This window comes from Saccopteryx leptura, chromosome 1, assembly GCF_036850995.1.
Source record: "Saccopteryx leptura isolate mSacLep1 chromosome 1, mSacLep1_pri_phased_curated, whole genome shotgun sequence".
Classification (NCBI taxonomy): Eukaryota; Metazoa; Chordata; class Mammalia; order Chiroptera; family Emballonuridae; genus Saccopteryx; species Saccopteryx leptura.
Window position 1 is genome coordinate 268,051,885 of NC_089503.1, and position 17,320 is coordinate 268,069,204.

General features: G+C 45.6%; 1 protein-coding gene across 1 annotated transcript in view; it reads right to left on the reverse strand.

The window, feature by feature from the left end:
* ADRA1A (adrenoceptor alpha 1A) overlaps nucleotides 1-16,463 on the reverse strand; it is a 104,437-nt gene extending 87,974 nt beyond the window's left edge. The window contains exon 1 of the mRNA XM_066361104.1: nucleotides 15,175-16,463. Within this exon, the coding sequence (XP_066217201.1) occupies nucleotides 15,175-16,057 (883 nt within the window). The 5' untranslated portion in view covers nucleotides 16,058-16,463. The remainder of the gene's footprint in view (nucleotides 1-15,174) is intronic.
* Nucleotides 16,464-17,320: the final 857 nt, after the last annotated feature.

A 17,320-nucleotide genomic window follows, 5' to 3' on the forward strand; every position in this document is an offset into this window, starting at 1 on the left:
AACAACAAAATAATAAACTCTCTCCTGTCAACAACGAAACAAAGGAGATATTAAAAGTGGCAATATGGAGCAACCGGATGAGAGCAAAGTACTACCTCACAAAACAGTGAGGGAGGGACAGCGCGGATTGTGGTTAGCTCAACACCAGAAAGAATTAGAATGCATGAACCAAACATTATGCTCAAGCTAATGAAAAAGACTAAAATACAACCCCTCTCCAAAATTCTAGAGATTAAATTAGTGACTGGAAAGCAGATGCAAATGATTAATAAATCCTGGACATAAATTCTTTGAAAACACTAATAAAATAAACAACCTTCTAGAACACTTCAGTGAAAACAAAAAGAAAGACAACACAAATACATGATGTAGAAAGAAGGATATAAAAGAAAGAAACTATTACAGAGTTTCATGTGAATTCTAGGCTAAAATGTTAAACCTCAACGAAAAGGAAAACAGAAAATAAGAAAACAAACTCTATCAAATCTGACAATCAGAATAGCCCACTATCCATGGAAGAAACAGAAACTGGTCTCTAAAAATTGCAGCCATAAAAGGAGCTGTAACCAAATGTTTTATGGGTAAGTTCTTTCAGACCTTCAAGGAACACATAATTCTTATGTTATTTAAACTGTTCCAGATTGTAGAAAAAAATAAAAAGTGTCACAGTTCGCTCTATGAACTTAAACTTGATACCAAAATGTGACAAAGAGGCCCTGGCTGGTTGGCTCAGTGGTAGAGCGTCGGCCTGGCGTGCAGAAGTCCCGGGTTTGATTCCCGGCCAGGGCACACAGGAGAAGTGCCCATCTACCTCTCCACCCCTCCCCCTCTCCTTCCTCTCTGTCTCTCTCTTCCCCTCCCGCAGCCGAGGCTCCACTGGAGCAAAGATGGCCCGGGCGCTGGGGATGGCTCCTCGGCCTCTGCCCCAGGCACTAGAGTGGCTCTGGTCACAACAAAGCGACGCCCCGGAGGGGCAGAGCGTCGCCCCCTGGTGGGCGTGCTGGGTGGATCCCGGTCGGGCGCATGCAGGAGTCTGCCTGACTGTCTTTCCCCGTTTCGGCTTCAGAAAAATACAGAAAAAAAAAAAAGAAAAAGCAAAATGTGACAAAGATAGTACAATGCAATAAAATATAGTAATTTCACATAGAAATACAGATACAAACCAGAAATAAATATTTAGTATAATGCAGCAACATATAAAAGGAATAATACCACTGATCAGAATTTTATTCAATAATAAAAGTGTAGAATAATATTACAAAATTACATTTATTAAATCAGTGTCAACAAAAAAGCTAAATATTATTTTTCTCTTTTAAAAAAAATTTTTTTTATTTTATTTATTCATTTTTAGAGAGGAGAGAGACAGAGAGGGAGAGAGAAGAGAGAGAGATAGAGAGAGAGAAGGGGGGAGGAGCTGGAAGCATCAACTCCCATATGTGCCTTGACCAGGCAAGCCCAGGGTTTCGAACTGGCGACCTCAGCATTTCCAGGTCAACGCTTTATCCACTGCGCCACCACAGGTCAGGCTATTTTTCTCTTTTTTATTTTGAAATTAAATGTCATGGAGTGACATTGAACAATAAGAGTGCAAAGGTTTCAGGTGAACATCTCTATAGCATTAGAATTGTTGTGTTCTGTTTCCATCACCCAAAGTCAGACCATTTTCTGTCACCATACAATTGTCCCTAAAAAGTTTATTACTCACTGATATAAAAAAGCATTTGATGAAACTAAAAATTCATTTTTTATTAAATTCTTTATAAACTGTAGAAAGACAGTTTCTCAATATGAGGAAGGTCATTAATCTAAAATCAATAATGAGTATCATATTAAATGTCAAAATACCAAACAGCATTTCCCAACTCATTGTCATTATCTCTTTTCCAGCACATGATAGTGAGTGTGATTAAAAATGTAAACAGCCTGACCAGGCAGTGGTGCAGTGGATAGAGCGGCAGACTGGGACGCAGAGGACCCAGTTTCAAAACCCCGAGGTCGCCGGCTTGAACATGGTCTCATTCAGCTTGAGTGTGGTCTCATCGGACTTGAGTGCAGGTTTATCTGGCTTGAGTGTGGGCTCACCAGCTTGAGTGTGGGATCACAGACATGACCCCAAGGTCGCTCGCTTAAGCAAGGGGTCACTCAGTCTGCTGTAGCCCCTCAGTCCAGGTACATATGAGAAAGCAATCAATGAACAACTAAGAAGCTACAACAAAGAATTGATGCTTCTCATCTCTCTCCCTCCCTGTCTGTCTGTCCTTCTCTCTATCTGTTACAAAAATAAAAAATAAAAATGGACAGGTGATGTTTCTTAACAGGAGGTCTCAGTGTCATAAAGATATCACTTTTCAAATTAACCTATACATTATGATTGACATGTGCAGGGTGTGTGTGTGTGTGTGTGTGTGTGTGTGTGTGTTAGTGGTGGGGACAGGGGTATAACTTAACAAAATGAGTTCAGAATCTTCTGGGAGGAATTGATGTGCAAGGATGAAAAATAATTTTGAAAAATAATGTTCATCCAGGGGACTTAAACCAGAAAATATTGAAATGTATTGTGAAACCGCAGTAATTAAAATAATGCAGTACCAGTGCCAGAATAGAGAGATAGATATATGGGACAGAAGTGGAAGTCCCAAAATAGAGTCAAAAGTCTAATATAATCTATTCTTTCCAAATAAGACCGGGAAGAATAAATTATTCTATGTCTTCAAAAAATATCTAACAACTTCAAAGTAAATATAGTTAGACATCACCTACCGATGTACAAAAATAAATTCTAGATAGATTACAAATGATGGTAAAAGAACTAAGAGGAAACAGAGGTGGTTTGACTTACATCATGGAAGATGTCTGCAAAAATTCTTGAGAAGGCACAATCCATGAAAAAAAAAACACATTAAAATATGTGACTACATAAAAATTTTAAATGTCTATATACTGTACTGGTAAAAAGCCACAAAATAATACAATGCAAAAAAATGGGGGAAATAGTTGCTAAACATGTATAAGGACTTTATTATTGTTTAATACTCCTCTTTATTCACTTTTTAGTAAACTTGTCATTCTGCCTGAAATCTTGCCATTGTGATGTCATAAAAGGTGGATAGAGCCCTGGAAGGAGGAGGATGTGGTTCAGAAGACTGTTCCACTTAGCCAGAAAAAGGGACCTCTACCCTGCATAGGTGGACTGTGGAAGAAAATGGGATAAGAAGTAGTGGAAAGAGGCAGTCGAGTGCTTGTACTGGGCTCCCCTCTCAACAAGGACCATAGAGGCATTTAAGAAGATGAAGATAGGAGTGAAGTTGCTTTTTCCCCCCATCCATTCTGGAAGATGGCACAGAAGGGTTACTGCATCAATTAAAGTGGTAGCCAGTGTGGCTGGGCATAGAGCACACTGGACTGCCACGTCTGCATGGTGTGGTGTGGAGGAAGCCCACAGGGCTCTCTGTGCCTTGAGACAGAGATGGAACATGGCTGACGATTTGGCTCAGGAGCTCACTGAGAGGTGATTATGGGGGATGGAGGGACAAAGTGATTCCCTGGCCAATGGCAATACAGCAGGTGGCATCACAGCCAGGAAACAAATGGAAGACAGACACAGAGGATCTGTTCTCGCAGTGAGGACTGAGTGGGGCTGGGTCATCAAGACCTGACAACCATTGCCAGGGAGCAGCAAACTTAGGCTCATTATGGAACAAGTGCTTGATGAATGGGACCAGTCAGTAGACTGGACCAGAGTTACCAGGGCAGGGCACTAAAAATCACAGTGTAGTGTCAGCTGAGGGCCCAATGTCCTGTCACATCTCCTTAGTGCCCCACCCCCCGCCACCTACTACCGTGAGGCAATGTGAGCCCCTGGGGCTGATCAACAATTTATGGGAAATATGAAAGGCTGAGTTATCTAAAAGAGGTTTAAATGACAGGATCTAATTGGGTTTAACTAAAATGTATATGTGTGTGCTCCCATAGAATTTCATAAAAAAGGTCACATTGGTTTTTGGAAAAATAAAAAAGCTACATTTTTCTTAGCCTATCTGAATACAGCATGAGAAAACTGGCAGCCCAGTATATACAATAAATAATGATTAATACTCTCAATATATAAAGTGAGCTTAAAAATATAAACAAAATTTAAAAAAATAACTTTATACAATGTGACCGAAAAGCACAGACAAGCTATTTCACATCCCAAAAGTCAAAATATAAATGACATAAAATATATGGAGGGCGTGGATTAGGCAAGCGTCCAGCTGTTAAAAATAACAAGGCTTAAAGACAGCAAACCTGCTGGACAAGGAAAAGGCCTTAGAAAAATGTCCTCATGTCCAAACCTGAAACCATGAAGTAACAAAAGACAACAATGAGTAGTCACTTGGTGCCGTCTCTTCACAGTAATGACCTGCCTTCTGCAGACTGATCTCAAAGTCGGCTATTGTTGAAAGTGTTAGGACTCATTGTAGACGTCCTCTGAGCCTGCAACACAGTCTTTTGGATATGATAGTAAACCTTCATCAACAGACCTGTCTTGCGGCAAGAGCTACCATTAAGGTAAAGCCAAGTTTGTTTATACGATTATGAGCAGCAAAATTTTTTCTCATCATTGTGTTGTGGAGGCAGTGGCAAAAGGGGCATTCCAGAACTCCGCAGCAGCTCACAGAAGTACATATTTTCAGCCACGTGTGCGAAGGCGTGTCTTGCCAGGCTATCTCTCCCCTGTTCCATGTAAAGGTCTCCCAACTGGTCTAGCCACAGTCTTTTTTTCACTAAGCCTTGGACTTTTTGAAATGTAGACTGGATCATGTCATCCCTGTTTCTGGTCATGTGATAAAACCAAGAAAACTCCTAGAATGGTTCTGAAGGCTTCTTTGGTCTGGACCCTCTTTCCTCAGCTTCATTTGACACCAGTTATCTCTCAGCCTGTCAGTTCTGGCCACACCAGCCTCTGGAAAATCCTCATGAATATCAGGCCAGCCAGGATTTCTTATGTGGTTATCTAATTAATGTCTATCTCCCCATGGGGATTAGAAACCTGCAGGAAGACAAGGACTTCAACTGGTTTTTGTTTTTTTGTTTGTTTGGGGTTTTTTTGTATTTTTCTGTAGTTGGAAATGGGGAGGCAGTCAGACAGACTCCCACATGCGCCCGACAGGGATCCACTGGGCATGCTCACCAGGGGACGATGCTCTGCCCATCTGGGGCATTGCTCTGTTGCAACCAGGGCCACTCTAGCGTCTGAGGCAGAGGCCATGGAGCCATCCTCAGCGCCCGGGCCAACCTTGCTCCAATGGAGCCTCGGCTGCAGAAGGGGAAGAGAAAGAGAGAAAGGAGAGGGGGAGGGGTGGAGAAGCAGATGGGCACTTCTCCTGTGTGCCCTGGCTGGGAATCGAACCTGGGACTCCTGCATGCCAGGCCAATGCTCCACCACTGAGCCAACCGGCCAGGGCCGGACCTCAACTGTTTTTATTCCACACATTGCATAAAGCCCAGCTCAATAAATAACAGGTGGAAGAAAGAAAACTGTTATATGAGAGGTTTGGGAGGTAGATGGGGTAGAAAATGTCCACAGTAATCCCATCCTCCTGGGCACCTCCCTGTTACTCGCCCATCAGGAGATGAGTCTACTTCCTTGAACCTACTGACTTGCTGGCTTGGTGACTTGCTTTCACTGCAGCATCTGTTCTTAACTCTTAGAACTGCCGTATCAGAAGAAAGTTAGTCTAGACCACTGGGGACAAGAGAGGCCACCAATTCTGACAGCCAGCCCCAGTACCTGGACAAATGGGGTCTTGACTCATTCCCTACCCACAGAATCACCAGCCATAAAATGGGGTTGTTTTAAGCCACGACATCTTGAGATGGTTTGTGGTATAGAAAGAATAACTGAAAAACTGATCTCTTACCTTGAAATCATAATGGCTCTTAGATTCTCTCTACACCAGTATCTCCGAGAGATCAACCTTTTCCATAAGAATCAGGGGTCTGATCCCTTTGTACCTGCAGTGAAGCAGCACTATCTCTTGGACATCCATGAGAATGAGTCCTTATCTGTCATTTAGATGTCACTAGATGCAGCTTCCCTTTTTTCTGCTATTTTTCATTTATCACCATCTGAAACTTTTCTAAGTATTTAATTGTACAGATGGTTAGTTCCATTTGGGCAGGATTTGTTGGTCTTATCTCCAGTGATTCTTTAGCTGACTGGCACATAGTAAGTGCTCACTAAAATTTTGCTGAATAAATGAATCCTTGCCACTGACTCTCTACTTCCACCTGATAAGCCTCTTGCCAGCTTTGCTTTCCTCCAAAGACATCCCATTTTAAAATATATTCTTCCTGGATCCCCAGAAGCCACAGCTCAGCCCAACACTGCTTCCTTTGATTTCAGACATAACAGCAATAGCCAGGTCCAATAATAGTGCCTATTTTGTACGTAAATCAGATAGTGTGTCCAGAGTTTAGATACATAACTATGTGTTCAGTAAATGTGGCTGCCTTCATCTCTTTCTCTCTTATGCTCTCTTTTTCTCAGACCTCCAGGGGCATCCACTGCTCATGGTGACATCCTTCTATGAACAAATGTCAGTAATGGTCTATGAATCACCTGAATTCTGATAAAATTACTAGCTACCCCATAAAACATCATCTATTTGATGAAAAAGGATGCCGTAGTTTAAATCTCAGGCCAACACTTTCTCCACCCAGCACACTGCCTCTGGGGCTAGTGGTATCCAGTCAAAAGGATAAAATAGGCCAAGATGATACATACAGTCAGTGCCCAGTCTTTCATGTGAGGCACACTCTTCACCCTTTCTGCTTTTAGAGGTTAAAGCCTAACACCATATTCTCTCTGTTCACCTCCTTAACCAAATCTTGGTTTTTTAAAAAACATTCACTCCACGTTATGAATGACTGATAGCAACCTCAAAAGTGATTCCCCTCCTGTGAAAGGGCTCTGAATTTCAACCAAACATCTGTGATGCAAAAAGAAAAAAGGACTAATAACACTTGACTTCAGAGTAGGGAAGTCAGATTCCTACCTGTAATCACACTATTCGGTCCAGCAACCAGCACAGCCCTGGTGAGGAGAAAGGGTAGGGAGTATGGGGTCAGCGAGAAGGCTCCACAGTATAGAGGAGCGATCGGCCTCCGGTGATGACGATGATGTGGGGAACACGCACTCCCCTGGTCATTGCCGTCTGCGATCTGTGCATGTGGTGCTTCAGTTGGCAGCTGTGTACTTCCCACTCATTTGGGCCCTGGTTTTAGCTTCTACCCTTACTGCTCCCTGGCAGCCTAGTGCAGACTGATAACCTCTTCTTCCTGAGAGAGCACTTGTCTTCTAGAACTCATGTCCCACCTGACCAGGCAGTGGCGCAGTGGATAGAGCGTTGGACTGGGATGCAGAGGACCCAGGTTCGAGACCCCAAGGTCGCCAGCTTGAGTGCAGGCTCATCTGGTTTGAGCAAAGCTCACCAGCTTGGACCCAAGGTCGCTGGCTCGAGCAAGGGATTACTCGGTCTGCTGAAGGTCCATGGTCAAGGCACATATGAGAAAGCAATCAATGAACAACTAAGGTGTCGCAACGAAAAACTAATGATTTATGCATCTCAACTCTCTCCGTTCCTGTCTGTCTGTCCCTATCTATCCCTCTCTCTGACTCTCTCTCTGTCTCTGTAGGAAAAAAAAAAAGAGCTCATGTCCCTCGTGTATGATAATGACATATTTATTCTTCCGTTCACATTGTGCATGGAAATGTACTAAAAACCAGTAACATCTTATGGGTGGCCCAGCAGAAGTAGTCAGCCTTCAAATGCCTGCTTAGTTAACAGTGATATTTCTAAATACTTCCACAGTGGCCTTCAGTCATGGTTAACTATTCAATATTACAATTCTTAGCCCTGGTAATATCGGTTTGAGGACCAATTTCATAGACTTGTGATAATGTGCATCTAACTTGTCTCCTGAACTAGGCTGTGAGGTCCTTGAGGGCCAGGTTGTGCTTTACCTTTTTATTCTGTATGACTCAGTGCCTGCTCCTTATTATACAGTCAACAAATCCTGGAAGATAAGAGTCTCTTGCTCGTTTGGTGTCAAGAAGAAATAGGGCAACGCAGACCTGGTAGGATTTGGGCTCTTTCACCTACTGAGCAACCTAGTCAAATACTGTTAACTATAAAATTTCAATTTCCTTCCTGTCACAACACATTATTAGGATATAAAGAAAGCCCCATAATTCTGGGTACTCCTCTCTTACTGCAATTGTCTTCCACCATAACGTCTTCACCTCAACATCACTAACTCCCTAAGAGAGCAGATCAGTAGGGAGGCTCTGCTTAGACCATGGTTCCCACCCAAGGGGGCCTCAGCGCCCAGCCCTCCGTGCTCATGTTCCTGGAGGCAGTGCGGTCACCTCCCAACCATTTATCATCACCTTAGTTTTTCCATTGACTCTGTATCTGATTCAGTTTATGTCCCTTCACAAGCACCCCTCTTCACTGTGGACCCTAGATCTAGCCAGTCATCAGTAACAGTCCCTATGATCCCCAGCTTCTTAGGTATTAGAGAGCAACATACAACCTTCCTGACTGGGTTTTAAATGTATGACCACAAGTCTCACACAGGACTCCTCAGGTCTTCCTGGTGACTCTACTAAATTTCCATGGTCTATTCACTCTCTCACCTCAAAGATTAATATTTCACATCTTCTTTTGCTCCTCAAATGACCATCATTTCACATCTTCTTTTGCTCCTCAAATGACCATCATTTCCTATTCCTTCCTCACTCTAAGTGAATAATCTTTCTACTTGTGTCACTGAGGACATAAACATATTCCAAGGAGATTCTCCCACCCCACTGTGTCTTCTCATCACTTCCCAACCCTCTATTTAGGTACTGAGTCCCATCGCCACCCTGCCTGCACCACCAGCATCTCCCTATCCCATCATTCTCATCATATAAACATGATATCCAATCTCCCACCTTTGAAAATTCTCTCTAGATCCTTGCAGTTACACACTATTTCCCAGCTCACTGTCTAGTAAAATCTTTCCAAAGAGTTGTCTATTTCACTTTTCCTACTTCATCTTCCATTCTAGTTAGAAAGCACACAACCAGGCTTTGTTTTGTTTCCATCACTCCAATGAAACTACTATCCTCAAAAGACCTCTTTATATCTGCACAGACCTCCACTTGGCCAAGTCCAGTCTCAGTTCCTGGTCCTCCTCTGACTTGGCTTTGGCAGCTGCATGAGACACAACTGATTACTCTTGTTTTCTTGAAGCATTTCCATTCAGCGTTGGGGATATCAGTCTTTTTCCTGCCCAATCCTTCCCAATTTCTTTTGCTGGATGGTTCTCTTTCTTTTCTCAACCCTCAAATATCAAAATATCCCAAGGCTCGGATCTTATCTCGTTCTTTCTCCATACTTTCTCACCTGTAGGTCCTTTCATTTCTGTGGCTTTAACTATATTGATGTGTCCTAGATTTATATATAGTATCCCAGCTTCTCCTCTGAGCTTCAGTTTATAAATCTAACTACCTACTGGGCATCTCTACTTATTTGTCTAATAGACCCTTCTCAACATGTGCGATACAAAATAAACACGCATCCTTCACACTCCCGCCAGCCCTCACAATGCTATTATTCTCAAGTTTTCTCAATTCCTGTCAAATGCACTGTTTACTCAGTTATTTCGGTTCCAGACCTAGAAGTTATCTCTAATTCCTCTCTTTTCTCATGTCCCTCTGTCTAAACATGTCAGCTCTACCTTTAAAATGAGTGCTGAATGTGATCACTTCTCACCACTTCCACCTGTCTCACCTGAGTTGGAGGCATCAAGACCTTTGTCCTCTTGATTTCTCCAACAGACTCCGAACCGGTCTCCCTGCTCCCACTCTCACCCCGAACAGCCCACTCTCCCCCTAGCAACTTAAATGGTCTTTTCAAAACCTAAGGCCAGCCACTGGCCTGCTAAAAGCCCTCTGATTGACTGGCTTCCCATTACAATTAGAATAAAATGCAAATCATACTTGGCCACAAATCCACATTACTTTAACCATGGCTGTCTTCCCGATCTCACTTCGAACTTGTATTTTCCCTCATTCTCAGTAGTTCAGCCACACTGGCCTCTTTGCTCTGCCTTGAAGAAGTCAGGTTCTTTCTTATTTTTGCATTGGAAGTTCCCTCGGCCCAGAAAGCTCTTCCTCCCAGACTTTGCAAGGCTTGCTCCTGGCCTCAGCCAGGACAAGTGTGCCCAGACATCACCTACTCAGAGAAGACTTTCCTGAGCCCCACTCACCCTTCATTGTCCTGCCACTCTCTAGCCTCTTATTCTATTGACTTTTTAAACAGTGCTTATTAATCCTGAATTATTTTTTAATATTAAATGAACTTTATTATCTTTTTTTAGTGAAGTTATTTTAAAATACTAACTTAAAATTATAATGCAATATCTACTTGAGTAAGAGGAATGGTAGCATCAATTAAATAACAATAGCTAAACTAAAAAGAAATCAACCAAAACTAATTTAAAGAGAAATGATACAGATGTTCTGAGTGGTTGTGGGTGTTCAGAACCTAGATGCTGTGGAAACCGAGTCAAACCTGCTGGTGACCCTTGAGCTCTTACTGCCATGTCCCTCCTTGCTGGGAGGCCTAATGACCCATGGGATCCCCTGACACTTCCAGGCCTGCAGGGTGCAGGTGGAGCCGCGGGAGCAAAGGGGCCACTTGGGAAAGGTTGGAACTTGGACTCGACCTTGGCCAGCATTTGCCTGTTGTGATCATTGCCCTTCCTTACCTCCTTGGGCTTTCTCTGGGTCGGAAGGGTTGCGGTCCAGCCCTCCACGCTTTCACGCAGAAGACCATCTCCTTCCGCAGTAGGAGGTGCTTCTCTCCAGCTCCTGGCCCAGGTCTGGGCCAACTTCCTGTCGGGGTCGGGGGAGGGGTGTCTGCTGGGCAGAGTGCGTGTGTCTGCACACGCTGACACGTGTCTTCTTCATTTCTAAGCAGCTCATTTCCTCCTCTGTTTTCGCTGACGTTGTACTCAGCAATCTGCATGGGATCCAGGACGCCTTTGAAACTTCGCTTCAGCTGCTGAATTTTACTTTCTAGGTTTGAATGTACAGGCTACAAAGATGCTTCCTCGAATTGGGGGTTGGTTTTCTGTTCTGTGAGCTCTTCGTTCATTTTTTTGGTACCACAAATATCTGGCTATTTCGTGGTGTTTCTCTTCAGGACACTGAAGGGACACATTGAAGTGGGCATCCGCAGGGACACCCTTCAGATCAACCTGTGGCTGAAGGACGGGATGATCGGCATTTTCTGCTTCCCTGTTCTGTTTGACCTGCCTTGGAGTGATCTCAGTGATCACTAAGGGAATCAAAACAAGGACGGTCTGCGGCAGGTTTTTAGCCACTGATAGTAATTCTTTCAGGACCTGCTCCGCTTGTGTCTCTGCTCCAGCCCTTTTCCTGCTCCTTTTCCCAGACTCTCTGCCTCCATCGCATGATTTCTTGGTGGAGCAGTTGTGGACTTTCTGAAAAATGAATGTTTTCGTTGAAATCATTCACTATTTTCTTCTGAAGTTGCTCTCCATTTATCTCTGATGCTTTTGAGATAGTTTTCATCAGTCAGCTGGGAAAGCTCAGGAGCCTGACTCTTCCAGGCTGTTTGTAGAGCCATGCTCTTGTCCTGCTCAGTTTGTATTCGGTGCTAAGTAGCACAGGGTCTGGGGGGTGGGGGGCACCACCCCAGGCAGCCTGAGGGAGTCATCGTGTGTGTCACTGGCTCAATACTCTCACTGTGTCTTCCTCAGACATCATTGCCCAGTGCCTTCACACTTCTTAAAGTGTGTTGTCTCTTTACTATCCAAGACACCAACACACAGCACATACCAGGGTCTCCCAGGAACATGCACGGGAGACACGGGGCATGTCTGGAGCTCTCAGATCCGCAGCAGAGCACGCACAGGTGCTCCAGGAGCAGCGGGGCGGTGGCTGTGGGGGTCTCCATGCCTGGTCGGGCTCACAGCTGACCCTGAGTGCCCATGTCCTGTGGGCCACATCTGACCACGCCAAAGCCCACAGAGTGTTCTGTCTCTAAGGTAAACAGATGCCCAGCAACCAGGTGAGATCAGCTGGGCTGGGGGAGGGGAGGCCAGCAAGTTCTAGAACTGTTTTCCCTACTGTTCTGAAACAGAAAGTGATCTCATGTACGCAGGCACTGGGGCAGGTGGGGGGTGCCGACTGCAGTCTGGAGGGCGGAGTTTACATATATGCCTCTGCTTACTATTAACAGCTTGCATTAGTGTGGTGCATTTGTGACAATTGATAAACCAATGTGTTCACATTATCATCAACTAAAGTCCATAGTTTACATTAAGGTTCACCTTTTGTGTTGTGTAGTTGTATGAGCTATGACAGTGCATGATGTCATATATCCACATTACAGTATCATACAGAGTAGTGTCACACCCCCAAAAATCCCCTTGGTCCCTCCTACTCTTCCCTCCCTCTTGAACTTCTGGAAACTGATAGATATGTGTATTTCAAACTGCCCTCTTGATGTTCCGCTTATCTGTCAGACCTCACCCTTACTGGACTATCGCCCCTGAGACAGAGGAATTCCAAAAAGCTGACAAGCTGCCCCAAGGAGGGGCTCCGGACATATCAGGACTTTTGATTCAACACCCACATGCTCGAAGCCCCCCAAAGAGGAGCATTCCGGACATACCAGGACTTTTGCCTCAGTATCCCCTCAGGCTCTCCCAAACACTATATAACTCACCCCTAGTCTGTAACGGGCACTCTTCTCCCCTGAGAAGTGCCCGGCAGGGTTCCTTTCTTCCTTTCAATAAAGCCTGTTACTCTGGTCTTTCGGACTCCCATGGATTCCAACAGAAACCACTGCTGGCTTTCTTTGTTCTGAAGTATGTTTGATCTGATATTAATCTATCTATTCTTGCTTTCTTTATTGTTTGTTTGTTTTTAACTTTTAATTTCAATAGTATTTTATAGTAGTTGCAGGTATATAATCTTGAATTCTTAACATATTTTTTTGGTCATGTCTATGTCCTCCAAAAGAATGCAAACATCTTACTGGCAAAGACTTTTCCTTCTTGTTCATTCTGAGCATCTCGAACAACTGCTCAGTAAACACTTGCTGAGCTGCATGGACACAAGAATGTGCAAACCTCAGGGGGAGTAAAAGCTGGGATGCAGAAGGTAGGTAAGCAGGCAGTGGCTCACGTAAAGAGCATTATCTAAATTCAAAGTTGTGAAGTACTTCCAGGGGCAGAGTAAGCAGTAACAATGGACAGACAGCAAAAGGTGAGGCAGAGGCCTCAGAAGGGCCTCTGTTGGAAAGAAATTTCTGCAATTATAAAATCCTCTTTATTTCTGCTTTCCAAAACCGAAGCCACTGGCCACATATGACTACTGAGCACTAAAAATGTGATGAGTGGGACTGAGGAACTGAATATTAATTTTCTTTCATTTTTAATTCACATTAAATAGTCACATGTGGGCCCTGGCCGGTTGGCTCAGTGGTAGAGCATCGGCCTGGTGTGTGGAAGTCCCGGGTTCAATTCCCAGCCAGGGCACACAGGAGAAGCGCCCATCTGCTTCTCCACCCCTCCCCCTCTCCTTCCTCTCTGTCTCTCTCTTCCCCTCCCGCAGCCAAGGCTCCATTGGAGCAAGGATGGCCCGGGCGCTGGGGATGGCTCCATGGCCTCTGCCTCAGGAGCTAGAGTGGCTCTGGTCGCAACAGAGCAACGCCCTGGATGGGCAGAGCATCGCCCCCTGGTGGGCATGCCAGGTGGATCCCGGTCGGGCGCATGCGGGAGTCTGTCTGACTGCCTCCCCGTTTCCAGCTTCAGAGAAATACAAAAAAATAAATAAATAAATAAATAGTCACATGTGGCTAATGACTATGGCATTAGACAGTGAAGCTCTGGATAATGACTATGGCATTAGACAGTGAAGCTCTGGAACCTGAAGAACCTCTTGCCCACAATGTGATTTCAGGGTAACAATGCATACTTCATATTGTAAGTTGTTGAGATGACAAATGCAATAATGATTTTTATCAAATGTCTCAATCATAGCTGCTATTATTATAGAGTTGCAATTAAAGTACTCTTAAGTACACACTATTTAAATTTGGCTCTAAAGTGCTGGAAGCAGGTTTTCATTAATTTTTATCATAATTTTTTGTTTGCTAGAGTTAGTGGATAACCAACCAATATGTGGGTCTATATTTGAACTTGCAAACTAAAAATAGCAAACAACCATTTTGGAATCCATGAAGACTTTTCAGAAATAGATGACTATTCCAAGTGGATCAGCTTGCTGAAACTTCTGGGCTAGTGAGTTTTAACAACAGCTAACTTAGCATTTGCAAGAACCGGATTTATAACATTACTATATTATTTTCAAACTGTGTCAGCTGCAACTTCCTGAACGCCTTTGGATAATAGTAGTGTTAGCCTTAATATTTACTATTAAAAAAAAAGGGGGAAAGTCTTTCTTACTGGAAACATTATATTGAAGTATTTAAATCTTGAATTGATATAGACATAAAATAATTTTTTTTCTTGTCAGAAGCTTACCATAATTTCTTCCATATGGAATTCAGAACATATAATTAACACAGAGATAGAGCATAAGCAGACCATTATAACTAATCTTTAGGAATAATCTAATCTAATAATAAAATTACACATGTGTTCAGAATAAGCATGGTGCTTATTTAGGCCAAGAGAATTAGCACTCCTTAACAGCAGAGGTGGAAGGGGCATTCCACAGCCCTGCCTAAGTTGGCAGAGACTCCTACAGAGAGAGGACGGGATGTATTTAAATTAAACACAGGCTTAATGGCACTGAGAAAAGTTGACGTTCTTATTAAAGAAAGCAATTAATCTGCACCAGTTGAAAGCCACTTTACAGTAGTTGAAAAAGTGCCCATAGGGCAAAATATAAATGAGATTGGAGTAGAAAGGAAATGGAAATTTACGTTTCTACAAGGGAGACTTTCCAAACTGCCCTCCTGGCTTTGCTGTTTTGAAATGCAGATCCTTCCCGACTCACCCCGACTGTGAATCTCGGGCAGCAAACCGGAAAGAGGGTGAAAACCCTACATACTAAGATGGAGTGTTGCAAAGACTTACCAATCGGCATCACTAAGAAGAAAGGCAGCCAGCAGAGGACGAAGCAGCCAACCACGATGCCCAGAGTTTTGGCTGCTTTCTTTTCCCGGGAAAACTTGAGGAGTCTCACAGAAAAGTGGGTTTTGTTCCTGGCGCTGGACACCCCACTACCTCCTACCGGGACATTTTTCCGATGGATGCGGAGCGTCACCTGCTCCGAGTCCGACTTGTGGGTCTTGAGGCCGGCCTTGAGGCCTCGGCTCTCCCTCTTGGCCACCACGTAGACCCGGCAGTACATGACCAGGATGATGGCCAGCGGCACATAGAAAGAACCCAGCGCCGAGAAGAGCACGTAGCCAGGCTCCTCGGTTATCTGGCAGATGGTCTCATCCTCCGGGGCCGGCTGCCTCCAGCCGAACAGAGGCCCGATGGAGATGACGAGGGAGAGCGCCCAGACACAGAGCAGAGCCAGGAGACCTCTCTTCTGGGTGACGATGGTGGGGTATCGCAGCGGGTAGCTCACGCCGATATAGCGGTCAATGGAGATGATGCAGAGCCCCATGATGGACGCGGAGCAGCACAGGACGTCCACCGCCGCCCAGATATTGCAGAAGACCCTGCCAAAGGCCCAGTAACCCAGAATCTCGAAGATAGCAGAGAAAGGCAGCACGGTGGAGGTGAGCAGAAGGTCTGCCACTGCCAGATTGACGATGTAGTAGTGAGTGACCGAGTGCAGATGCCGGTGGCAGGCCACGGAGAGGATCACTAAAATATTCCCCAGTACCCCGAAAATAATGAGGCTCCCCAAGATCACCCCGAGCAGTATGGCTTTGTAAATGTTCACCGGTGCCGGAGGGTGAGTGCAGTTGGAGCTGTCTGAGGCATTTCCGGAAAGAAACACCATGGTCCTAGCCAGGTCGGCCGAGGTCCCCTTGTTGGGGACTGGGGCAGAGACGGTAACGAGAGAGCAGAAAACCAAAGGTCTCGGCTTGAGGGAGTCTTGCCCACTAGAGTTGGATAGGGGTGACAGAGAGCGCGCAGGTGGGAAGCAACCAGGGCCAACCCTGTAAACCCTCAAAAGACCACGCAAAGGGGCAGGGCATTAAAGACGACATGGCCAGGGGCACGCGGGTTTGCCCGTGGACGCCCTCCACCCGCTGCCTTGAGCCCCAGACCCCAACTCCCTACCTACCCGAGGCTTGGCGCCAAACTCGAGGAGACAAATTGCAAAATGCAATCCCAGGATTACGAGAGTCCTCTTCTCTGCACTGGCTGATCTGTCCTGATTAGAAGATTCAGCATTCTGCACATTATTTGGAATTCAAAAATCCAGCGCCAGTCTCCTCCCAAACCACAAGCAAGTACCGGTCTGCCGTCGACCCTTAAAGGAGGGGATTGTTGACATCTGGGCACTCACTGCTCCCGGTCCACAGTTGCCCACAGTGTAGATAGTCGGCGGTGGACTCGTGCTAGATCCAGCTTCCAGGAGAGCAGGCACGGGGTCCTGAATGTGAATTGCTTGCTAAATCCCAGGCGGCTGCAGAGCTTTGCTGGCTGGCGATTTCTTGAAAGAGCGCAAAAAGGCGGGGTGTAAACCGAACGCAAGAGGGATCGAGGTCGTGCCGGGCTCGACGGGTAGAACCGGCTGGGAGCCTCACAGACTCTGCGGTCCCGGAGCGGCTAGCCAGGCTGCCACCGTGTGCCCCCGAGAGGTGCTCCGCGCGCAATGCCCCCGCCGTTGGGAACCTGCTCTGGCGCGCTCCGCCGCACGGCCACTGGCGGGGTGCAAATCCGAAGCAAATACAGCCCAAACCGCAGCCCCCGTCGGCCGGGTGACTTGCGGCGAAATTAAAATTCCTGAAGCCCGCGAGGCGCTACTGCAGCCGGCGAGTGTGTCGCACCGAGCTGAGCCAATGGAAACAGGAGGATCTACCCGTTTGCCATTTGAACAGGTTGCTTCGCGGTCCTCTGGAGGCGCCCGCTGGGGAGAGGGAACCGCTGCGTCCTCGGGACCACAGGGCCAATGCCACACGCACCCCCGTGCCGGAAGAAATCAAACTTGGGTGTGCGAAGCACGTGGATTTGTCGACCAGCCAAGTCGGCCTGAGAGTCAGGACCCGAGCAAAGCCCGATGAGTCCCCAGGGCGAAACGTGACCTAGGTCGGTC